Source organism: Manacus candei, unplaced genomic scaffold, assembly GCF_025592945.1.
Source record: "Manacus candei isolate 608988 ecotype Guabito, Panama unplaced genomic scaffold, ASM2559294v1 h1tg000029l, whole genome shotgun sequence".
Classification (NCBI taxonomy): domain Eukaryota; kingdom Metazoa; phylum Chordata; class Aves; order Passeriformes; family Pipridae; genus Manacus; species Manacus candei.
In genome coordinates this window covers 50952-77400 of record NW_026138077.1, presented here as the reverse complement: position 1 = coordinate 77400, position 26449 = coordinate 50952, and the positions used below count along the sequence as shown (strand labels likewise).

Sequence of the window (26449 nt, the reverse complement as noted above, 5' to 3'; positions counted from 1 at the left end):
AGAAATCTCACAGCACCCTGCATAATTCCTCCAGAGCAACTGGGGCAGACTCTGGAATGAAATGACTGGATGAATGGACTCCAGTTAATTGGAACTGTACAGTCACTGTAACACCTTAACATAGCTTCATGTTCTGATCTCTTCAGTATTCTGTGATCTGATTCTCTACTTTTTCCCTATGTCACGCCTCAGTTATCCCCCCTACTACATCCATCCTTTAATTATCTTTGGGAAATACATAGATCTCTTTCTTTATTCTTGTGTTTGGTTGTTCTGTGGACACCTAGGATAGAGGAATGAAAAGAAGTGAATGAAGGGCATATGGAAGGAACTTGTGATGGTGGTGAGGATCATATCACACTGCAGTTTGGACTTTTTATGGGGAAAAAACTAACTCAATGCACTGTAGAGCTAAACCAAAACAAGGCAGGAAGACAGCTGGGTAACTGCAGGGCAGCCAAACACAGTGCACACCCCAAGAGCAGCGTGCACTCTCAGATCAGTTTTTACACTGCCTACAACATTCCAGTTTTCATTCTCATTGCACTGACAAACCTGACAGACAAATCACTTCATAATGTTTTCTTAGTCAATTGAAACAGAGGTGCTTTTGGGATGCTAGAACTCTAAATTCTATTCTGCCTCAACAATGACATAAGAGATCCCTCACTGGATCACTTGTTTAATTTAGGACAGGGTAAGTAGTGGGTGGGAAAGGATGGGGGAGCACCTGTTAGTCCTGTTCTAGCTACAGCAGTCCTGGGAGAAACCTGCACCGTCTTGGGAGCAACTGAGGACTCTCAGTGAGAAGACCCTGTTAGTTTGCAGTGGAGTTCAGCAAGCAGGAGGCTTATGAGAATGGGGAGCAGCCACAGAGCCAGGTTTCTTCTGGGACACAAAGGATGACTTTTCCCAGGCTTCCAGGGTACATTTTGTAGGTGCTGAATCCAGGCAGCCAGGGACAAGGCACTGGACCAAGAGGGAGCCTGAAGAAGAGATATTGCCATGAAATGACCCCCACAAGAGACAATCTGCATACAAATTAATCTATTCATTGCTATCTTTTACATCTATTGTCTCATTCAGAAAATTCTGTTTTAGAAACTCCATCATTTTAGTTTATAATCTAATAAATCTCTGAATGTTGCACTCCTGCTACTAAAGAAGGAGTTTAATTCTCTTTTACAGGAAAGCTGTAGAAGATGTTTTAGTTTAACACACTTCAGCTCAGTCTCCACTTTAAGGTATATCATGTGATCTGGCAATTATGGAAATTTTAATGCTGAGAGCCCATGAGAAATTATTATTATGACTAAGAATGGAAGATTAGATGTTTTTACTCACTTCACCATAAAATTTACACAAGGAGAGCTGCAGAATTCTGTGCCCAGAATTCTGGATAAAATTTCAGTGTATTAATATCTCACTTCTACTTACCCTCTCACTCTGATATTTAAATGCGTAATTGCTTACATTTTCAGCAGTGAAGCTTAGCCATGAGTCTAGTTCAGTAACAAGGACAAAAGTCAGTGATCCCAGCATATATATTTTTAAATTATTGCAAATATTTGCCACATTGCTTCACACATTTACAGCTTTAACTGTAATCCTTTTATGGGTATTGGTGTGTTAATTCTGATTCATTTTACAATACTGTAATTATATGCACTTCAATGGAGTTAAATCTAGCCTGCATAACCTAAAATAAATGTGATTAAAACAAACCCAGTGTATATTTCCTCTTTATAGCACAGACTTATCTTTTAATGATGGATTGAAACAATCATGTTTGACAAGTGATGATTCTTTGACAGGCATTATGCTTTCTTTGGCACAAAAATAGAATTCAAAAAGAATAATGGGGTAATAAAGTGAATTTGAATCTTGTCTACATTTTAACCATTATGAGTTATATACTCACACAGCCTGTTGACCTGTTGCAGCTCTGACAATTATATACAACCAAACTACAATTTAAAAGCCTTTATCAAAGTAAAAGGTAACATTTATTAACATGAATGAGGAATACATAATAAAAATTTAAGCAGCTTAATAATATATAATCAAAATAATCAGGACAGTAAATATATTTTAGTGATGTAGACTGAAGGCTTTCATTCACAGGTGAAGAGCAGTTTACTTCACGTTTCCATAAAAATCAAAGTTGTATTCTTTCAGGGATGATTTCCTCTCCCAGAGCCTTTTACTGACTCTTTCTTTCTTTTCTTCTTGATTTTTATTAACTTTCTTCCACCTCGTTTCTTATTGAATCCTAAAGGTAAAATGAAGTAAGATTAGAAGACATCAGAAGGTTATCAGAAATAAGAGAAAACTCGTTTCAATAAATCTCCTTAAAAAAAAAACCAAAACATTGTCTTACCTAAAGCCTCCATATGCCTGCCCAATGCCAAGTTGTCTTATTTCTGTTCTTTGTACACTGTACTTTACTGTCCATCTTTCTCTCTCTAGCTCTGCCTCTCTTCTGATTTCCTTTTTCACCTTCCTAAGACTTTCAACTCTCACATTTTATCAGGCCCGTACTTACTACTGAAAGCAGCAAGACTGTGTCAATGTGCATAATATTTACCTCTTGTGATAGTCTGGGGCAGTATCACTTCCCATACCTTTCCTGCAGATCCTCAAACACGACTTTCTGGAGGTGAAATTGTTCTCATTCCCACCACAGCCGCTGTAGCTGAACGGGTGGCATCTTCCACTCGAGTGGTTGTAGAAAAATCTCAACTCTTTGGCTCTACAAAGTCCTCTGTCCATAGGGGTCATGCAGAAAGAAGGGATAGGAGGTGGTTCTAGAAATACCAAGAAAAACAAGGTTAGAGACTGCAGTGTATCAGTTTTCTGTTACGTCAACATTATTTGAAATTTATGCAGAATTTACCGGCAATTTAATTCTTCCCTCCTGAAAATCCAGGACACTTCACAAATAAGCATCTTTGTATTAATGATTACAAAAAAATAGCACAGTAAATGTTATCCTGCCTTTGAATTTCCAGCCAAAGCTTACCTGAGAGTTACAGCTTTGCCTATATAGTTAGTGAAAAAATTGCCTTTTCTCTTATAGGAGATAGCACTCAGACACAGTTAGAGGAGGTTCAGTATTTGCAGCAAGTGAAGTGAATTAAAAGAAACCTGGACAGCTTTAAGAATATGGTGAACATTTCTGATAATTACTGGAGGGAATTACTGCTAGACATTCTGAAACCAAAAAGAAGGTAAAAGTACCCAGCATTTCCAATGTAAGATTCAGAACCTTAACACTGGGGTTGTTGAATGACCACAGAAAGCTTGACCTAAGTAACAGAAGTTGGTCTGTGAGAAAACACTGAGCACCTACAAAAAAACAGCTTGTAATTCACAGAATAAAAAAAGGATTGAATGTGAAGAATAAGTGCACAAATCAGGGAGCTGCTGGTGTGTTAGTGCTGCATTAGGATTTTACCATTCCAGGGAGCAGGCTGGTGTTTGTTTCTCCACGGTCGCTGCAAGTGAGAGTTTGAGAACTGAAACTCTGGGAGGTGAACCTGAGGTATCCAGAGTGCCTGGGCACTGGAACAAACTCAAGAAGCAAGTCCATAAACTCGAAAGAACTCCCATCATCTGTTGCCCTGGAGTGACTCACATACAAAATCAGAACTGGTACAAGTGATGCACAGGAAGCAAGAAGATGAGTGGGAGCCACGCTGCCATCAGTGCAGGATCCAAAGGAGTGAGGAGAGTGAGGAGTGCCACTCTCCTTCAGAAAGCAGCAGAATTGAGGGAGCTGAGATCCCAGTGCATAAAAGGAAACGTGAAGCCTCTTGCAGATACAAAGCCAGGTAGAAGTGGTTCAGTGGAAAAAGAAAGTAAAATTCTTAGGGAATAATTTGGGTTTCAGCAGAGCTGAAGAAAATCCGTGGCCAAAAAAGCTGGTGAGTTGCTGAAAGCAAGAAGTTATGGATTAACCTGGACAATTCAAGAGGCTGACAAGAAAATATCCAGAAATTATATGATACATCTTATGTGTTTTATGTGTACTACACCTGCTAAAAAAAGTTCATTTGACAAGTATAATAATAGCTGAACTGTCCCGGTGAAAAAGTATGAACAATTGCTGGGAAATAAATGGAATGGTGATTTATGGAAAGCTAAGGCAGTAAAATGAAATTAGTAACATATTTGAAGGTGTTTTAGCAACATCATACTATCCAAAGAAGAATTCTGAAATTCCAAAATGGGGTGAGTTGGTTTTTCAAGATAGACTAAGTTAGTTTCAAGTTATAAAATGATCACTACTTAATTTCTTTTTATAACTGTGACATTACCGAAAGATTAAGTTTCACTCTGCATCCAGAGCAGAAGTCCCCAGCATGGTATAATGTATATTAAATCTACTGTTTTATTTACAGTGAGGATGGTAGTTAAGTTCACTGAGGCAGTGCTTTTTGGTACTGCTCTATCTGAGAACTCCTGGGCGTGGGACAATTTAATTTCTCTCTAGCTAAAGAGGATGTTAGTTTTCAAAGCAAGTGTTCAGCGACATTAAAAACAAGCTTACCTATTTTAACCTGATAATTTCTGAACCTAAAAAGAACAAGAAGGCTTGCCAGTGAGGAAAGGGCCAAAGAGCACAGGTTTGCTAATTATAGAAGAGAATTTAAGTATACACTTCGGAATGTAAATTACTTATCTGTTGTGGGGAATTCTCCAGTGAGTCCACAGTCCCCTCATGAAGGAGCTCTCACAATGACTGCAAGCTTTGGGGGAACCATGGGCTGCCTATGTATGAACGGTGCAACAGGCAGAGAGGTGTCCAAATGCTATTCAGGATCCCTTTTGTACCCCTCCAAAAATTATACAGATCTTTGTCTAGATGATTGTTAGTTGAATGCCCCAGACACAAAACACTGTTCCTGTTTATCTTCAGAATATCTGCCTAGTCTTCACTCTCACAGAAGCAATCACAGAAGCAACCCAGCAAGAAAACCTCTTAATTTTGCCACATGGAGCCATTTTTTTTCTATAAAACAATCTATGAAAATAAAAATTAAATTACTCATGGTGATTTCCTGTCTGCTGAAGGTCATAAAAATTCTGAATTGATTTTAACACACCGACCACTAAAAGACCTGTTAACTTCAAGTTACTGCAAACATAAAATATGGACTGTGTCATGCCCAGCTCAACATCTCCACTGGCAGGACAATTTGTAAGCCTGTGAGCCAGGATGTAAGCACAGTCACTGGAGCATTAGATGCAGCTAAGTTTTCTCTGTTCAGCTCCAGCTTCCAACACAGTAGGTTTAGATATTATGCCTGTTCTGGAGTTTCTGTCTCAAATATTTTGATCTTACAACCTCATTTTTCTGAGAGCTGTTGAAAAGTTCTCTCTCCTGCTCTTTCTGTGAAGAAAAAAAATAAAATGAAAGAAGCAAAAATCCCACAACCCACAAAACTACACAAAAAGGAAAGGGTACAGACTGAAAAGAGTAAAAAAAAAAAAATAAAGTGTCCTGTTATCATAATTGTTTTCCCCAATCTAATCATTATGAATTACAGATACCAACTTTATTGAGAGACTACTTGACATAGAAATGTTTTTAACTCTATTTTTTTCTCAATTTAAAGTACATTTCAGCAGGTTGGGTTTTTTTCCACAGTGTAAGTGGCATTAGTCATTCCATTACATAACTCATTACATGTTAACATCAAGTGGATCATACAAACCCAGAAATTATTAAATCTCATTAAATGCTTTCTAACTTTTTTATACGTACAGCTACATGGCCTGTCCTCTGGTCTTTGATGCAATTTCTGTTTATCCAAAATGTCTGATTTAAACCTGTTTTAAATCTCCAATATCAAGCTCATAAACTTGGGTTTGCAATGAATATTATTGGCCAAAATCACGTGACATTGGTCAGGCCATGCACGGGCACAGGAAAAAACAATTTCATATAATTCAAGCTCATATAAGCAAACGGCAAATGAAATCTTCCAAGCTGGGTTAGTCAAATACTTTCAGGTGTAAGGTTTTCTTCTGGAAAATTACAAATAATTTAATTTGTAATAAGTTAAATACAAAGTGTTTCTCAGGAACATAACAATTCCATCAAAAACTTTTGAAGGAAATGAGACCTTGGAACCCATCTCACATGGAGTTTTGGAACTGGAGCTCTGAAGGAGCTTCTCAGTCAGGTTTCAGGTTTTATAACAGCAAAATACAGTGTAGATTTTTCTATTATCTTTTATTTTTGTTACTCCTTTTTCTTGATGTTTCGACTGATTTTTGCTTTGGTGAGAGAATAAAACCCTAAACTGCAATATCTGATTTTTTTTTCTGAAAAAAAATAGGCCAACTAATTATATACAATCAGCAGTAGATAAAGAAGGCTATAGTTCTTACCTGTAAAAAGACTCTTGTGCCTAACCCTTCACTGCTACCTAAACAATCTGTGCGTATGGTTTAAGATTCAACTCTTATAATACAGTCTTTTTTTGGATCCCAGACACCCCCCTCTCGGTGTGAATGGATGACAACGAACAGCTAATTAATCTCACTACAAAGGAAATTTGAAATCATCTTGGTGAGCAGGGTGAAAGAGAACACAGCGAGCACTATTTCTCACTGGACACAGGTAAGTCACTTCCATAAAGCTTCAGATTTATTGCCAGGTTTTTTTGATACGTGCAGGCTTCTGTTTCTCATTTCTGCTCACAGCAGAGCGAAAATAAAAGAATCTTCAAGGAGCCAGGCTCAAAACCACGAGTCATCTGCACTTGAGAGCGCTCTGCAGGTATAAATTGGTGCAGACCCACCGCAGCAAACAGAGCTCTGCCAATTCACATCAGCAGAAGGTGTGACCCTGACTCAGAGGAGCACCAACAGGACCCACATCTCTGTGCTGTTCCGCATTTGCCAAGGAGAAAATCGACTTTCGATCCTCTAACCCACTCAAAACTCGCAAATCAAACGCAGGTAAAGCACTTTCAATTTTCCACCGCGGATCGCTTTATGTAATCTAAAAACGAAGCTTTGGTTCTTAGCTTCAGTTTTTCTTAACTTCTCCAGAAAAAAAAAAATTATTTTAGATACTGCAGCAGAGTAAGACCAGAACAATCTTCACCCTCTGAAGAAAGTTCACTGCTGGAAGTCCTAGAAATTTCATGTTTTTACATATGGTTTGCTTAGTTTGGCCACAGAACAGTTTAATTTTCTGAAGATCAAGGACTATGTTGGAAGTCTAATAATCTTATGTTGTTACAGAGTTATACATACCACTAATAATATGGGGTTTTTTTCCCCTGAAATCAAGATGGAATAGCATGTCAGTTTTGAGGTAAGGTATCCTATGAGAGAACTCCTTGCAAAAATGTTTTATTTTTTTCTAATAGTCTTAGTTTAATTTTTATGAATTAATCAAATGAAATTAATTTAATTTAATTGACTTAATGTAAATTTAATGAAAGTAAATGTAATTTTTTAATGTTCTTGTTAAAAAACCCCCTAAATACAGATAGCCAGGCCAACATACATGCAAAATAAACATTACAGTGGCAGATCAGCTAGACTGACTCTACTGCTGCTTGTTCCTCAATCCCCTGTTCCATCAATCTTCAAGTCCTCTCTTTCTCTCACCCTCACCCCTCACCTCTCAAAATCTGCTGTGCAGGAAAATTCTGTATTTCTAACACAGTCAAACCCCCTTCCATTTCCTCTGGGAAAACATAGTTAATCATGCTCCTTTCCTGGTGTAGGTTAGTTCTTTCGAGGATTTGAGGATTCATATTATGACTAAAAACCTTCAAGGAATGTGTATGCCCTAATGTCCCTGGACTTATTACCAGACCTCAAGTAATTCACGTATTTTTCAGTAAAATAAGTTGCCAGAAGCTTTACTGTTTTATATTCATTTGAATAACAGAGGGCATTGATGCTTTTTATGTGGTAAACAAACAATATTACCATAACAGAAAAGAAATTTATACCAACCAAACAGTACATGTGGATCACAGTGCAGGTAAAAAATAAGAGTACAACACACATTCATGCTTTATTAGACACACCATTCCAAGCAAAGAGCACAGGAATGTTATCCTACATGCCCATTATCTTACAGAACATACAAAATGCAAAAACCTCAATGAGTCTCTAAGCCACCACTCAGCCCTCAAAAGTACAAGTGAGTGTAAATGCAAAAAACCAACATAAATACTTGGTAAGACCGCTCAGGCTCTTTCCAACTGTTTGTTGTTTCCTCTTGCACGACTGTGGATCACAAAAATGACATGCCTCAAAATTCAAACACCCTTTACAGCGTGAGCAAGCACCAGTCATCTACAGGGACAGTGTCCAGCTGCAGAAACTGTTAAAGCCTCTCCCTCCCCAGGAAAGGTCCAGAGTCTCATCTGCATTATTATACATAGTGCAAAAATACCTTGAAGCCACACAAAACTAATTCACACTCAAACCAAAACTGAGTTTAATATGGCCGCAGTGAAAATAAAAATATGATGGTACTATATATATCATACTATTCCATACTCTAAAATCCAAATACAGTTCTTTTTTAATGGATGAGAGGAGTTTTAAATCACTAGCCCAATAGATCATCACGAAAACATTAATTTTGACTGAAAGAATTCTGCATCACAGCTTTTGCTCTTTTTTTGTATTAATCAGACCTTCTGGAAGTGCTCACTTTTCAAGGAGAACAAGGTGTGGTCAGTCTTCCACTTCCTATATTTATGGAAGATCTGTAAATAGCAATATGTTCCTTTGCTTTGACCTTCTCTGCTTACCAAATCCTTTGACATGGATGAAAGCCCATTCTTTAGTGTTGGATATATCAGAAAACAGGTGGAAATGGAAAAGCAATCCATGTAAAAAAAACTTACCAAAAAAAATTGGAACCTGGTTGTGCTCCTCCTTCGGGGAACTACTGTTCAGAGTGTTGGACTGCTCGTTTGGAGCAGTTGGCAACAAATTTACTAAAAGAAAAAGAAAGGTAGGGGCGAGTGTGAGGTGTGAAGCAGTGATGGGTTAATTAGACACAACCAAGCCCTGAAAATCAGCTGTGATTGGTACCCTTTGGCCTTACTCAATGCCAGCACTGATACAACTTAAAGAGAACATTTCTTTAAGTCCCAAAGCCATAGAAAGCTGAGGTTGTTAAGGCAACTTTGAGATGGGTTCATTTTTCTTCTTTAATTTTACTGATGTAAGATTTAAATCAAAAATGGTTTGGCGAGGTTATTTTTATGTTGCCAGCAGACATTCTAACCTTTGAATTTGTAAGCTTTTCTCAAAATATTGTGTTACTGACTAGAAAGTGGTTATGGAGCAATGACTTCACTGTGCTCATGTATTTCAGCTGACACACATGTCTTCAAACAAATGGGAAAAGGAGTGGACAAACCAAAGAGCATCTGCATTAAAGAGTCAATTAGAAACAGCAAAAGTAAATTGTTACCAAAAATCCCAGGGAGCTCTTCAGGTTCTTCTGCTGGGGAACTACTGTTCACAGTGTTAGGATGCTCTTCAACTGTAACAGTTGGCAATAAGTTTGCTAAATGAAAAAAGAAAGGAAAACAATTAGGGGAAAAAAAAGAACCCAAATTGGTATTAATGATTCAATATCTCAAAGATAAAAACTTTCATCTATTTAGACCATGGCAATGGCCCTTAATCCTCTGTTTCCTCTTAGGTATTCACACAAATTTACAAGGAGGTGTTATTTCAGACTAAAGGCAGGGGAAAAAAAAATTATTCTGCAGCTTTTAGTCCAAAAGGTGAAAGTGGAATCAGAGCCCAGGAAGAAATGTTTCAGCAAAGGTAGGGAAAGAGTCCACAGCTCTAGAGGTATAGTTCTTTAAAAAATATTTAAAAAAAAAGCTTAGTGTGTCTTTCCTAGTCCAAGTGTGAATAAACTCGAGTTCCCTTTGCCAAACTGACAGATTATGAAACAGTCCTGGAAAAGGGTCCACTAGAGGCAAGAGAGATAAAAGGGTCTGGAGGCTCTCGATGGGAAAATGCATTCACCCTAGGAATAAAGTGAAGTATTCTGTGAGGGGAGAGGAGTTCTGAAGGTTTCTGTATCCTGGTGTGGAACAATTCCTTGGAACTGGTAGGACAAGGAAGTGGTTGAAGGATCTGTGGTCAGTCTGAATGGCTGTTTTTAAGCCTAAGCTGCTCAGCCAGATCTTTCAGAAGAGAGGGACAGGCCTCCCACGATTCTTTGGTGGGAAATTAGGAACTTACAGTAAGTTTCTGAGACTAGAAATTCCTTTATGGACACCTCTTTCCATTGCAAGACTTGGTTTGAAAAGAATAAATGCGGATGCGTGGGTTAAAAAATATATATTAGCGCTTTACGACATTAAACTGGCAGATTTTAGGGCAGCTGTCATGAGAAAAGTAAAAAAAGGGATCCTGTAATATTAAATAGTGCCTACCAAATATTCGAGTCCAAATATTCTTAATTTTGGTATTTTTATGCTAAAATATGTATCATTACTGTCAATCTTATTGCCACCTCGTGGCACCCTGAGTTGCCTTTTTCCCATGCAAGATGCCTTCGAGACACAGCACTGTTTATGCAAGAGCAAAGCTGAGAACTGTGAAGGCCACAACTTACAGTTTTCTTGGCAGGTAGTCCGGCAGTCTTCCAAATTCTTGAAGTTGTTCTGGTTTCCCAGGCACCCCCCATACTTGAACACTTCACATGACTTTGTCTCTCTGTTGTAGAAATACCTGGTAAAGTAACCTCGGCACACTCCGGGGTCTTTGTCGTGGAAGCAGAACTCGGGTTTTTCTGCAAACAGTGGGAAATGATGAACAAAGTGGGAGAATCAGAAGATTAACACACGTTCCAAGGCAACAGTAGAACTGGAGGAAGTTTATGAAATAAATCTGTAACTTTGGACTAAAGGCCAACTATAAAATAACTGCTTCTTTATTGTGCTGCTTTTGTTCTGTATGTAACACCATAATATACGTGGAGCATTATAGGGATTATTGTATTGCTTTTTTTCCTCTTTTCAAGTAGCCAGTAAATTATATCTTGGAAAATGACAACTAATGATTCCTTCAAAGTTTCCTCCAACGTTGAAGCTTTAACCCGAAAATCAGTTTTTAGTCTGATTTAAAAGACCTGAATCCCAGCTGGATGATTTGCATCTAAGCACACATTCATGTAATTTATATAGTTGTTTTAGTAAATGTAACTGTGAATTATAAAGGAAGCAATGTTAAAATAGAAGAAAAAATAATAATAAATAATAATAATTTTAAAAATTACAAAAAAGAAAAAAAACTAGCAAAGCATTTTTTCTGTAGTAGTTGACTGTTATAAAAGGATACAGAGACAGAGCAGTTATTCTACAATTTTGCAGTCCCAGTTCTGAGTTTGCAACCAGTAACTACAATATCAACCAAGAAAAAGTTAACAAATGAATACAGTGTAACTGGACTGAGTATCACAGCGTGATATCACGGCTTTTGGCAGGGAAGAAAAGCACACAGCCACACAATAATCCCTGAAAGTCAGCTTTGCACCATATTCCATTTCTTCTTAAAATTATATTCTAAAAATAAAATCATGGAAACTATAATAAACCATCTGCGAAGACATTCTCAAATTCTTGCTCGTAGATACTTTGAAATATGATTCCTGTCTGAGCTGACTTGCAGAGAAAAGTCTATTTAGCCATCATATAAGACAATCATATCAGACGTGACATATAAGAGCCTCCCTTACCTGTAAAAATTCACAAAATATTGAGATTAAACAGGGAGCAGTGGGCTGCCACTTTAGTAAAAATTACTACAGAACAATTACTTTGAAGCTCCTAACATTTTTGGAGTAGATTATCGAGTTACAAAGAAGTTAATCCTATTACATCTACTTTAGCTAAATATATATTCAAATTCATTGCTAGAACAAGATTATTATTAAAAGCAACTAATGCACATCATATATTTATATAAAATATTATTACAGCTCATAACTAGTGCTTTTCCAAGAATTAACTGGCAATATCTTGTATTCCAACTGTTATAAAACTTCATGAACAGCAAGAAATAATTTTCAGAGATCACATGTAAAATTAAATCATTAAAATGTTCTTGGATAAAGTAACAAAATCAATTGCTTTAAGCACTCCTGAGCAGTCTAATTTTGATTGCTCACTACAAATTTCGTTCTCTGCAGGAGGCAGTTACACAGACAGGCAAGACTCTCCCAGAGCTGCACCTATTCTATATTAGGAGACAACAGGAGCTAAAAGTCTTTCATCAAATATTGCACAGCATTGTGAAATAACAGAAAGATTCTTAGACAGATATTTACTGGAAAAGGAAGGCAGATAATAATACGGGTATGCAGACTACAGGATTATGACTGATTCTTAAAAACAGATGTTCTTCATTTAAGAACATCCTTATATTAAAAGGTTCTTGCAGAAAAGGGAAATTAAGTCCAAATTAGGTGAGCTCACATCTAACTTTTACAGCCACTTTTGAAGAGAGAATTCATGAAGGCAATATAATCCTAACCACACAAAGCAGTATTATACTTCTAAATGCCATGTCTTTCTCCAGGGACTCAATATGCAAGACTGCATCACTGGAAACAATAGTAAACATGCAATAATGTTGATGGTAGCCATGAGCTGAATTTAACAGGATATGTTCTGGTTTGTCATTAAAAACAGGGAACTAGGGTCAGCCCTTAAAGGAAGCAGTGCCAAACTCTGCAGCATCTGTGGAAAATAAACTTTAGTAACTTCCATAGCATAGAACCATAATTTTATTTTATTTTTTTTTTAATGATTAGGAATGGAAAGGACAGGAGAAAACAGGAAGAGAAAACCATCATCTCAGTATGAAAACCTTCCAAAAAACGTTCTGCAAAGAGAAGGGATTTGCTTATGTTCTGTTTCAAAATGTATGTGCAAATCCTGGCATTTCTACAAGTTGCTAAATGCACACCCATTCAAGCAGTCATAAGTGGAAGGAGGGATGAAGGAGGGTAAGCAGCAAAACAGCAAACTGTCCCTTCAGGAGTGGGAAACTTGCTCCCCTGTTGGATGTATAATTAGATGATCTGCCCTAACCTCTGGTAGCTCCTCCACAGATAAAGCTTAAAAAGTTCTGTTTCAGAGTGATTTTTTTTCCCTATTTTTGCTAACAGTGGAGCAAGCTTTTAGCTTGTTCTCAAAACACACTGAAGATTCAGAATAAGAACTCACTTCCATCTGACATTGCTGTTTTTGTTAGGAGATAGCCTGGAACAATACACAAATAATTTAACAAAAGAGGCTAATAAATACCTTGTTGTTGTATAAGAGTCTTAGATCACTATGTAAATGTAATTACCTTTCTTAATTCGTGCTGCCACCTTCTTCCCAGACAATTCTGCAATATAAATTAAAAAAAAAAAGTATTTAGGAAAGGCAGACATGTTAAGTCTCACCTGTGATGCCATTGAGTTTGGCAGTGACAATGAGCACTGAGGAGGAGGAATACAACAGCTCTTCCCTTTCTTTTTTCCCTTTATTAGAGAAGTAGCACGAAAGCTTGTTCTGGAGGGCTGAAGTGTCATTTCCTTTGTATGAGAAGTCCTGCTAGATTGGAAACCTGAGGGTATGGAATGTACTGAAATCAAACTATTCCAATATTGAATTGAACCAGGGAATTACTGTTCTTGGATCCAGAGGCCCTCATTATGTAGTCTTGCTTCCCTAAAGGGGAGTAATTAGCAGACTAACAACCCAACTGCTGTAGATCCCACTGCTGCTTGTGGCTTTGGACAGGACCTGTGAGACATTAAGAGTTCCCTCCTGCTGTCCAAGTCCCTTTGCTGTGCTGTGGAGTGCCTGAGTGAAGTTTTCATCATGCTGTTTGTGATATTAAGGCCCATTCAGCCAAGTATCTCCAACTGTCTTTAGGATTGTATGGGTGGCAAGTTGTTTGCACTGTTCTCTCAGGGCACAATCAGCACTGCAGAAGTTGCTATTGTCATTTTTAATGCAGGAGCCTGGGTTTTATCTTATCAGCTCAACGAACTGGATAGCTGAATGCAACCCCAAATTCCTTTTCAGTGATGGAAAACAAACCTTCTTCCCCTTCTAGGAGACTCTCTAATCATTAAATCACAAAGGAGTCCATGGGAAGATTGTCTCAACCAATGCCCACGAAAGGCTGACAAGAGAATAGCGACCAAGGAGAGCTGATGCATTTTCTATTACAGAGATACTTTGCAAGGCAAATAAAATAGCAGCTCCTGGACTTCACCTCTTAATTGCATTGCTTCATAATTCTAGTTTTGTATTGTACTGCCCTCATGTGCTATAATTCTACCACGGTTTTCTCTGGAAACGTGCTGGTGTTGCATTTTCAAAGCAAATCTGTGAGGTACAGATTCTGTCGTGATACATTTTTCCTTCCACCTTTGGGACAATGCAGCTGGAATCCTTCAAAAAAATATTATTTAAAGGCCTGACATGCATTTTAGAGTGATATAACATTTCTCTGAGCACACTTCCAGCTTTTCCTGTTAGTAGGAGTCTTTGCCTTCAGCGTTTGAAGGTTTAAACCCATGACCTAAACTACAGACACACCAGGTCATCTCACTAATCTCACTCAGCTGTCCCCTTCAGGGTAAAACCAGCAATCATATTTTGGCACATGATCTCTACTCTTCTGGCAGAGAACAGGAGAAATTTATTGTGAGTTTATACAGGCCTAGAATCTTTTAATCTCCCTACCATGTCAACAGTGTCTTTTTGCTTCTGGTCTCAGTTAAAATGCCAAATCCACGTCTGAGTTAATGTCTTCTTTGTAAACAAACTGCATTTCTGAGTAGATTTTCTCTATAAATAATGGACATTAGAATTGCTGTCATGACCAGAACCATTTATCAGTAATTATTTTCCAAAGTTAGAAGGTTAAGTAGCCTAAAATATATATTCACTGCCTTGAAAATTAGGACCTTTGTGCTAGTGATGACAACTGTGATTCTACTTATATCCAGTAACTGGATATAAGTATCCAGTAAATGAAGCACATAGGCAAATGCCTCTTAAAATTAGGTTTTTTGTTCCCTGAAGGAGTGAGTATTGGGCACAAGAAACAAAAAATACAGCTGATTTCCAGGAAACTTGAGTCAGAAGTAGGCTTCTTGAATCTGAACACTGCCTTTGAGAGTGGCCAACCTGCAGCTGGGCTCTCTGAACTCTATTGTACTGATCCTAATAAATTCTGTCTTTGGTGGTTTATTCATTCCAAAAATGTTTAAAAGTTATCCTGATCTGGTAATTCACTCATGTTGGCTCATTTATTCTTGTAGTTGTGCTGAATATTGAAAATCAAACACTTTGATTATTTACATTATTTCATCTGAATTTGTATATATATATTACATAGTTTCCCTTTAGCTTATTTTTATCTTGATCTTCACATCCTTCACAGTGATAATTTAGTATCTCAGATTTTTCTTTATTTCAAACACTTAGGAATCACTCATACTATTTTTTCTATACTGATTTCTTCAGTTACTAAATAGTGATCTTCCTACAATAATAAATATGTAAGCATAAGTAAGATGAATATGACTATACACTACAAGACTGGACAGACAGAGCTAGTTTTAACAAAAAGAATTTACATAATTATATTGGTGTTTACTGAATCACGTTAGCAAAAGTGGTTAGCATACTTAATTATGTTAGCAAAAGTGCTTTACACCTGATGGCTGACAGTATACTGTATATGACACCAAGCTATTTTATCAGCTGTTATTCATTCAAAGAATACAGAAATTATGAGCCTTTATTGCTCCAGTTCCTCCAAGCAGATGTAACTCTTGTAGAGTCTTGGATCCCTGTTATTCATACACAGAAAACTAAACTTGGGCTGAGTACCAAGATGTAGACACTAAGCCAGTTCTCATTCTAAATAACTCTCAGTTGCCAGTACAGGACTGGGTCCAGAAGATCTGTCTCAGATCTTGATCCAACAAATATGTCACAATCAAAACAAGACTATTATTCAAAATAGCAACATCAGATTGAAGAAATAATTTGATAAATCTTCACTCGTGGCACCTGATCTTGACTTTTGGACACTTCATTCCTAATTCTGCATCTATCAACCCTGCATTTTTCCCCCTCATCCCTCTGTTTTAGCCTTTAAATTGAAATTTTGGACAAACACTCCAAACTACCAGCAAGTCACCTGTTTGGGATGAGATACTGGAAGTCCTGCAAACAACCCTGCTCCAAGCAGAGATGCTGTGGGTCCAGCTGAAACCCAGAACTAAATACCAGACACAAATTACCAAAACCCACCCCGATGTCAGAAAAAGAAGAGTTATTTCACACCCTGGATTCCAGGTCCTTCTGACATTGAATAGTAATCAAAGAAAAACAACTTTTAATTTTTTAACTCGAGAGATTGTATTCATTCAACTTTGTGGAGTCATAACTAGAAATACATTAATCACAATTTTCTAAACAAAACACTGTAGGAGTGAAAAAGTGCCTTTTAAGTTTTGGGGGTTTTTGTTTTGGTTTTTTTTATTTTAGAATGATAATGCCAACACTAATTTTTAAGCTTGGATGTTTATATTAAAATAAACATCCAGAGTTCCGCTACCAGTTTTATTAATTTCTGGGCTGAAAATTTAATGAATATGGAAAAAAACTTTTAAGCTGGTTGTCCAAAAGGGGAAAAAAAGTGTCTGTTAAATGCATGATACAAATTTACAACTCATGGAAACCGTATGACAAAGGAAAAGCTTGTCAGTCCAGAAAGTCCTTTTATAGATAAACAGAAAATTACCATGCAAAGAACTAATGCCAAAGTTTGAGTAATTTGTAACCATTTAAAATTACATTAATCTGACTTGAATGCTTCAGGCAGGACTTTTGATGGGACAATTTGTAGCAATGTAAGAATAAAACAGCAGGAGTAGAAAAGGAGCAAAACAGTATTTTTGTGTTTGTTTTCTTTACTGGTTAAGCATAGCCCTGATCTTCCATTCTTCTGTAATGAATTTCTTCTTTGATTTTCTGCCCAGAACTGTCATCTGCTCCCATGTAATAGCCTGTTATGACAATTTTAAAACATATTAAATGAATTCTGTCTTACTTTAATATCTTTTTTGTTTTTTCTTTTACACTCAGGTGTGAAGAATCCAAGACACCAGTAGTGTAGTCTGGAGAACAAACTGCACTGTGAACAACTTTTATCTTAACTAATTTTTAAAAAAAACAAATACAGGTAAGTGAGCACCAGAATAATCTGCACTTCCAGTAGTATCTGAGACTTCAACATAAAAAGAAAATGATTCAATGATGTAAAGATCTTTCCTTTCTCAGCCAGTTCAGGAAGAGTTGGCTTCAGATCCATTTCAGATTCAAGTAGGACAAGAGTTTTGTTGGCTTTTTTTGTGTGTGTTTGCATTTAGAGCAAGATGTTTATATTCAGGAAGATGCTTTTCTCCCTGTCATCTTTTTTTATTTACTTTTCTTTTTACTTGAAATGCTAGATTATATTACTTAGGAACTAAGGAATTGTGTGCTTCATATAATTCTTCCCTGATAGCATGTCATTTTAAGAGATACCTTATTTTAATACCATTAGCACTGCATTTACCCATGTAGGACACTGAAAACAAAGCAAAACTGTGACTGATTATTGCCACTTCTTCCCTGGAGCACACCTGGTCTCTGAGGCTCCTTAGGAGATCTTGCCAGAAGCCATCAAAAGATAAGTCTCAAAATTAATCCTTAGAGTAAAATGCACTGCAGAACTGCCATTCACTTAAAAAAGTGGAGCCCTCTGATCTTTTCCACTTCGACAAGATGTGATTGGAATTTTGTGGTGTAGAGGCAGGTTTATCTGCATGTATTTGTTTAAAAGCAAACCATAATTCAGCAGAAATGCATGGTGGCACCAGCAGATCAGAAAACAGGGGTGAATGGTGAACAATGCCTGGACCAATCTGGGTAGGTAAGAAAGCTACCATGCTTTACTCCAGAAATGGCAAACACTATTGGAAAATGGCAATTCCTGGTAATTTTTATTAGGAAATACAGGTGTATTTGAAGCAGAGAATGTAACAGATTTAAGGCCTGATCTAAATACTGTGTAGATGTGAATTCTGGAAAGGAAAAAAAATAGGTAGGAGACATTTATGACAGTCAAAGCACGATGCTATAAATTAGCTTGTTGTATATACAGCCTGTTTTGGTCAGGAAGCCCGAATAGGAGCTTCTGAAATCGATTTTCTAATCTGAAATTTCTTGCAAGTACTTTTTGGTAAGCTCTATGAACTTACTGTGCTAATCCTAGAAGACACAAATTTACATCCTGCAAATCAATTCGGTGCCTGCAGCGCCTCAGCAGATTTCCAGTTTTACTGGAAGGCCCAGGGCTACCATAAATTATGAAAACAGGGCAAACAAAATAACATCTACCAAGATCTGCATAGCAGGAGGGTGCTACCAGGGCATATCACTGATAGGCAGCAGAGAGTGCCTACTTAATTACAAGGTTCATTTTAAATTCCAAAACCAGCATTCACAAGGCCCTTTGTGAATATTGCTCTGTGTCACATGTTAAATTCCATTTTCCTCTTTCTAATGATTAATTGATGAGATTTCAATAAAACTGAGCTGACAAATGGCTGCAACTGACATTTTTAATGAGAATTATCTACTACTGTAGTTTTAATTATGTTGAAACATAGAAGATGTCCAAGATTTTGGACAGCTTCCATCAGCTTTTCAAGTGAAGGAGAAACCTGGGATCAAAAATTGCATTAGATACTCCGAAAGCAACAAAGAACATCTGTGCTTCCCACCAGCTTAGCCCAGCCTCAAAATTAATTTCACATGGATTCTAGCTAGAAACTAAGCTTTCTTGTATCGGTGTCTCTCTTCCAGAGGTACACTAAATCAAGTCTCACTTAAATTTCCAAATCCTGAATGTTTGCTTGCAGAATGCAAAATAATTCACATGACTCCAACCTACTTGGGAACATAATCAGAGGAACCACATTTCTCTATTAGTGGGAACTGAAGAGAGCCTCTTCTTCCAAACTTCACGTGGTTTGTGAACAAGAACCAACAGACGCAAAAGAACTGATAGGAGGATAAGAGAATGGGTACTGGCCTGTGACCACACACTTCTTCTGACATTCTTCCAGCGTCAGGAAGTTGTTCTCGTTGCCGTGGCACCCACCGTACTCAAACACTTCACACTGACGGGTTTGAATATTGAAGAAGTAGCGCACATGGATGGCTTTGCACGGGCCATCATCTGCTTTCATGGCACACACCGAGTGCCCAACTATCAGTGGGGGCAAAGCAGCACCTGTAATACAGGAGAGAAGCAGAATAACTGTTAGTAAGTTCGTTTGCTTTGTTTGCTTACATAGTGTAACTTCAATACGACACTGCTCGTGTTTTCTGCCGGAGAGGCACCGCACCACATCTGTCTGCAGCGCTCTGGACACACTGAACAGATGTAAAAACAAAAAACATCATCTGGGCTGCAACACAAATTCCATTCGATCAAACCAAACGTGTGGTTTCAATTTTCAACCCAAACAGCTCATATTATAAGCTCGAACTCCTCATCACAAACCTCGAAATAGCTGCGGGTGGCGGCTTAGTCACAAGAGCTAGCGGGCAACTCCGAACGACAAACACAGAGGGAAAAACCTGGTAGCTCTGAAAACACAGTGACAACCACGGCAGAAAGGATTCCTTGTGCTCTCTCCCGTGCACTTTTGACAGTGAACATCGCTCAGGAAGGCACAGCGTGAGTCGAACAGAGCCCTGCAGAGGGCATCGCTCCCCCGTCGGATGGTGCTGGACCGGGACACAAACCCAGCCCGCAGCACCGAAAGGTCATCACACTGTATTTTTCCTTTGACCTCGCTGTTCTTGCATCACAGCTTTCAAGAGCTAAGCAGACAAGTAGAACGTTAAGAGGAAACAGAAGTCTGTGTTACCAAATCGTGTCATTTCTGTGTCTTTCAAATACGTTGTTAGGTGAGGGAATGTTTTGTAATATTTGTCATATGTATCGTGAAAAACACCAGCCAGATTTTACACTGTCAATGTCTATAAGGAAATTCTGATTAACAATTGAGTTGCTTCTTCCTTACAAATATATAGTTTAATATTTTTTTCCTGTTTTGCTTTTCTGATGAACTGTTTTGCCCTGGAGGATTTTGAAAGCTCCACAGAGCTGGTGTCATTGCCATAGCAGCCAGAAGAACAGACCTGAATTTTTTCATTCATTCATTCTCCCACAGTTAATTAGAATATTGATATCTCTTAACACGTGTCAACACACCTAACAGTGGCCAAGGAAACAGGAGACAAAACAAAGGGTGAGGACAAGAGTTTCCATGATTATTGCACAGCCCCCTACTATTACTAGGTTAACTTTCCAGTTTTAATTAAAAGAATCCATAAAAATCAGGCTTTATGACTTGGTAAAAAGAAAACCCACAGAGCTAAAACATTGTTTTGCTACTTCCTAAGGCCTTCCCTCTGCAGTCACAGGGACACTGTTAACCACTGTCAGATGTACTGACATCTGCTGCGAGCGTAATGACCAGCTGTGTCACACTTTTTGGCAACTGGACATTTATTTTCTTAAGAACGCTAGAAAGTTGCCATAGTTTGACTAAAATCTGTACCCTGTGAAACCCCCAGGGGCCAAACCCTCCAACTTTAGGCAGTAACCAAGTGACTGAAGAAAGAAGTCTCGGAGGGGTTTGTCGGAACTGAATCATTCCTGTGTCTGGGAACAGTGAAGGAATTCTTCCCCATTATTTTACACCTGGGAACACTTAACTCGCACAGATGACAGAAAAGGAGCTTTTCTTCTCATATTAGAGCAGCAGATGAGAAGGCAAGCAGGAGGGTTTGACCAGTAGACCTGCATAGGCACAAATCTGCCTGTACTCATTTTACACGTGGAATATAGCTCAAGAAAACTAATTCTTAGCATAAGGCCCCATCCTCTGCTCTTGAACACTGGAACAAATTGTTACTACTACATTTTAGGTCTTGTGTGAAGAGCACAGGATGTGACATTTAGAGAAGATGTCTGTCAGGAAGGCCAGTGAATATTCTTCAGCAGAAACATAGGAAGTTTGAACTTAAAGGAACGTTAACAGTTTCTTACCCAAGTGAAGTAAAATTCCCAGCAACCTGAAGCTGTCACTTCCAGGATTTCATTACCCTTCTTGCAAGACAGGCCCTCTTTGTAATGTACCACCTAAATACTCTTATATATTAAATAATATTTTGCTTCCTTTATGCATAGACAGAATAATTTGAAACCATATATATATATATATACACATAGAAAATCAATTTGATTTTCTAATCTTGCAATTCAAGGCTGCTGCAGGAGTGAAGGTGGCCTCCTGCACTCTCAACCTTTAATTTGGGCCCTCCAGGTTTGGCTCCTGCCCAGGCTGCTTGAAGCCTTCATGGTGCAGCAGCTTCCTTGCACTCACTGCACCACTTCAGCAGCCCACCTCTGGTCTACTTTCTGTCTTTTGGAAGCCTTTTGCCTCCTCTTAATTATCTCCATACTAAATAAACTCATTTCTTCCAAACTTTTTATTGGCCTTGCTTTCTAATCCTTTTATAATTCTTATTTGGATCTTTCCTATTAGTTGGATTACTGTTTAAGTGTGCTGTCCAGAGCTGATCATAACCTAAGGCATTACCAGTGGCAAATAGAGTGGAATAATTACTCTTGGATTTTGTTGGGTTTGGGGGTTTTTTTTCTTAATACAAGACAAAAATCACTTGCCTCTTTTTTTTTTTAAACAACATTGCATTACTTTTGCAATGCTCTGCAACTTCCATTTGCTCTCCAGCAAATATAACCTTGTTATACAGGTACTTCCACAGTTATTTTCCACCCTATATTTATGAATGTGTTGATTCTCCTTTGTGAGTATAGCACTTTGTGTTTGTCATTTAAAAAAAAAAAATTAATTTAGCTTTCCACACTGGATATGACCCTGTTGGATATTTATTACTCATCCAATTCAGGCATCTGGTTCAAATAAATTTAGGAAAGCTATATAATATGTTAAATAATTGTTACAACTGATGCTCATTGTCACCCTAAAGTTATTATTTACCATGTTAAAATTAAACTAAAGCAAAGCAAAACCTCCTCTCCCCTTTCTTTCCCCCCCATCCCCCTTGATTTTTTTATTAGGAAGCAGAAGTGGTGAATTAATGCCTCTAATCCTCTGACATTGATACAAGTGAAAACAATAGCTCACCCCCTGGCTGTAGGCACAACAAAAGACTTTAATTTGACTTTTGGTCTCATAAGGATAATATGCAGGGCTACTTGTTAAAAAGACCCCCTTTTAATTAAAAAATGAACTGATTCCCATCCTGAACCTGCAGCACAATAAAAGTGATGGACAAGAGTGCTATGGTGGAGTTGCTTCTCAGAACTACATAAATTGAGAAAACGAAGGTCAGGAATATTTCTGACTTTATCTTATGGAAAATACTCTGTGTTTCAGTTTGCTTAGGTTGTGTGTTCTCAACCTTACAGGAGTTTCCGTGGTTATCCTTAATTATAAATTGCTGTCATCTTCCCAGCCTTTTCTTGGAAATGTCTCCCTTTGATAAGTGGTATCAATACTGAGCACCTTGCCACTGATGAGGAGCTTTTCTCTCCATCTTTGTCAATTTGACAGCTTCCCACCCACACACTGTTCCCTGTTCCCTACACTTTTAAGCAGGCACATTTATTCTTGGCAAACTTTCCCATACGAATAAAAAGCACATTCAGTTTGGGAGTCGTTTTCTGCCGACCACATAAGGTATTAGTGAACAGTATACATAAACTAGTTCTCTTTATACCATTCAGTTTTTGTTATTACCCTTATTTGTTGGTGGAAAAATCCCTGGTTTTGCTGGAAGAGAATGAGTTAATAATACTTTTTTATCCCATTGGATTTGACTTGCTATCTTAATTATTACTGTAATTTAAATAGACAAAAAACCCCCCACCTCTTAAATTCACAAAGCACTTTCACTCAATGTGATCCAAAAGCACCAAATTACAAATAATGGATGAACATAACTTATCCTACCCTTTAATACCTGAAATTTAGGAAATGCTAGGGTAAAATGTGTCATTGCTTTGTAACCATCTAACTTCAAAACTAAATGTTATCAATGAAATTGCAAGATTTATACATTTAAATTCACTGAGCCCAGAATTTAAATCTTGAGAAACCACAAATATCACTTTAATTAGCAACAACCTAAACATTTTATGGAAACAGACTACTGTGAAAATATTTTGTAAACACTGCTACTGAGTCTTCAGCAGTGACTAAAACAGTATCCTAGATTAATTTCTAATAATTACATTTGATTGTTTTTTACTTTTGAATTAGAGCCCAAAAGTTCAACTGCTTGTCATATTAAATCAGTTACTGGTCACATAATCTTAAAGGATTGGTTGCAAAATAATCAGTGAAAAAAAATAATGCCCAGTACAATGACTATTTCATTTCCTTGGGATTATTTTCTTATTGTCTTTTATGAACAAAGTAAATAGAGGAAAAAAAATCTAAGGCAGCAGATTTCTTGTTCTGGTGACAAAGTGTGCAGGGCAATTTGGACATTATGAACAGCAAGCTTAGGCTAAGGATTTATATAAGACTAAGAGTTGCAGGGCAAGGATAAATATGACTTTAGCCTCAAACAGGAAGGGCATTTGTGCACTTCAGGGTGAAGAGGAAACAAATTTATGTTGCATGAATGAGTTTTTACTACACAACCACGCTAAGCTTAGGCTTAATGCACATATTTTAAATTGTAGTGACTAACTGTGACATGGTCCTAAAGCACTAGTTTTGTACTAGCTTAGCATAGCCATGACTGTGCACAATTAATGTTTCCATCTCAAAGAACGCTGCTGCAAAAGTCTGACAAAGAGAAATAATTTGGATGGAGATAGGACAAAAGATGGGCAGATTAGGTAGAGAGCCAACATAAAGAAAAGGTTCAAAATCGGACAGGTCAAACAGAAGTTTCCACTTCATAGTTCTTGATGGAGAGAACATAGTTCTCTTAAGGAAGGGATCACAATTTTAAATCATTTTCTAAAGGAAAAACGAATATTTTAGTTATTCTTGTAATAATTTAGTGTGTTTTTCCTTCATCTGCTTTCTCAAATTTGTTTGGGAGGAAATGAAAATACCCTTCCCAATGATATCCAGTACAGAATTCTGATCCATCTTGGTTAACTTCAATGAAGTAAACAAAGATCTTACAACGGTGAGAGTCCAAGAACCTCCCCAGTTCTAACAGTCACACTTTTTTTCTTAACAAAAATCTCTAGCTGGTGAGTTTTTAATCACAGAATTATAGAATATCCACAGTTGGAAGGGATTAACAAGGATTGAGTCCAACTCCTTTATTCATCCAGTGATATCAAATCACTTGGGGTTATACAGAGACCTTCTTCAGGGCCCAGAAAAACAACCAGGATAGTAATTGCATCATTTTGAGACCAAACTTTGCACATTAACTGTGTCTCAGGAGAGCTGTGCACGGGACAGCAATCTGCAATGTCATCCATCATATTTCTGCTCCTTTTGTGTGGGGGGATAAAACCTGGGTTTGCCAGCTCTATGTTCTTTTCCCTAAACAATGAGCTTTTCCTTGATCCTAAAGCAGAGCTTTAAGGGAATTATCTTGATATCTAACCCAATGTTTGGTTAGGATTAGGAGTTCCAAAAAGCTTGGGAAACAGAAGCCTTCATAGAAGGCTTAACACAATTCTGCACATCTCTCTCCTGGTTAGGAACCAGCCTGTTTTTAGCTTAGCCTCAATTTCAAAAATTTCCCAAAGAAGTTCTCCAGTGCAGAATTACATCTACAGAGCATTTTAACCCAGTGGGCTTTGTTGCTCGAGATAGTTGGAGGTGTTTTGCAGTAATCTCTTACCCACAACATGCTCTTCTTCGCTGCCCTCCGACCCGGTAGCTGCACACCCAGTGACACAGCAGAACAGCAACATAAAGGCTGAAGGTGAGGAGCATCCCTTCTTCCTTCCTTTCATCTTCCCTGTATATATAGAAGAAAAGGTACACTTCAGTCAAATTCCTTGCAAAAGTCACGAGGGGGATAGTGCTGCCCTGGGGGGAGATACACAGCCTGGGAGCTTTGGGAATAATGGGAGCTATAAAATCATATTGGAGGCACAGTGAAAAACAAGACAAGGTTCATAGTTGTGCTCAGCAGACTGCAGGTCTCCTATCCCATCTCCAGCACGGATTAGAGGCATTGCTATTACTTTTATAAATCACCTCCTAGAATACATAATGATATAAAACATAACACTTGGCACTTTTATTGTCCTGATCAGTTTTACACAATGTATGGTTGGTTGTCAAGTCAAATCCTTCCAAATAAGTTTTTCCTCCACCTGAAAAACTTAGAGCCACTGCCACAAACACGGGATTCTATTTTTAACAAACATTTAACTGATTTATAATCACACATGTTGCATTTCACAGGAGTCAGTGAACATTTTGCAACATGGGCTTCAATGCTCTAAGAACTATTTTGTCCCTTGTGGATCCCTTTAATATTGGGTACCTCACTTAAGTGCAGAGCTGTTATTTTTCACATCTTTATCAGTGCAACCATCCCCACAAAGAGAACACTTTGATCCCATGGCAGCTGGCACGTTCAGGTTGCCAAAGATGAGGTGATGCAAGCACTTATGAAATTATCTCTGGAAAACTTTGGCTTTAACTTTTTTAGAAATACAGATTTTCCAACTCACTGAAAGTAGTTCCTTAAGGATCTCAGAATCCTAATTAGAGGATAAGTTAAATACCTTCTTTGCTCCCAACAGATGGATTTCCTGTAGATATCCTCTTCTCTTAAAGTACAATACTAATTTTTTTTGCTAAGTTAATTAAGTTAGTAAAAACTAAAGCTCTAAGAAATGGGAAGCTCCTTACATTCAGACACTGTTCAGTGTTTAAGTTTACATGTCTGTGAAGACAGCAAATCTTCACCAATGAAAGCAAGAATTTTCATTTGTCTCTGGGAAACTTACCCGTTTTTCCCTCTTGGATACTTTTCATTTGTCTCCCAACTTGCAGCATATGTAGGAGAAAAGAAATGCATTCTTAAAAATAACTCTTGGTGAAATTACAGACCAGACCATGAATGACACTAATTATTTGGATAATTTTTTAAATTGACACTTCCCTTCAGAAGGCTTCAGTACATCATGTGGTGAAAAACACTGAGAGAGGTCTTCATTCTTTTTTTTTTTCCTTTTTTTTTGGCTTTATGTAAAGGAACAGAATTTTGGGATCAATAGAATTTCTCTTTTAGTCAGAAAATACGACAGTGTT

The 26449-nt window shown here is 37.7% G+C and overlaps 1 protein-coding gene across 1 annotated transcript; it reads right to left on the bottom strand.

The window, feature by feature from the left end:
• Nucleotides 1-1983: 1983 nt before the first annotated feature.
• On the bottom strand, nt 1984-26179 carry TFPI (tissue factor pathway inhibitor). Its single transcript, XM_051791141.1, is given in 10 exon segments — nt 1984-2203; nt 2205-2272; nt 2625-2807; nt 8892-8984; nt 9467-9562; nt 10631-10807; nt 13372-13410; nt 19174-19374; nt 25023-25142; nt 26146-26179. Coding segments are annotated over 10 exon segments (1050 nt in total). The 5' UTR covers nt 26174-26179; the 3' UTR covers nt 1984-2158.
• Between the last annotated feature and the right edge of the window lie 270 nt (nt 26180-26449).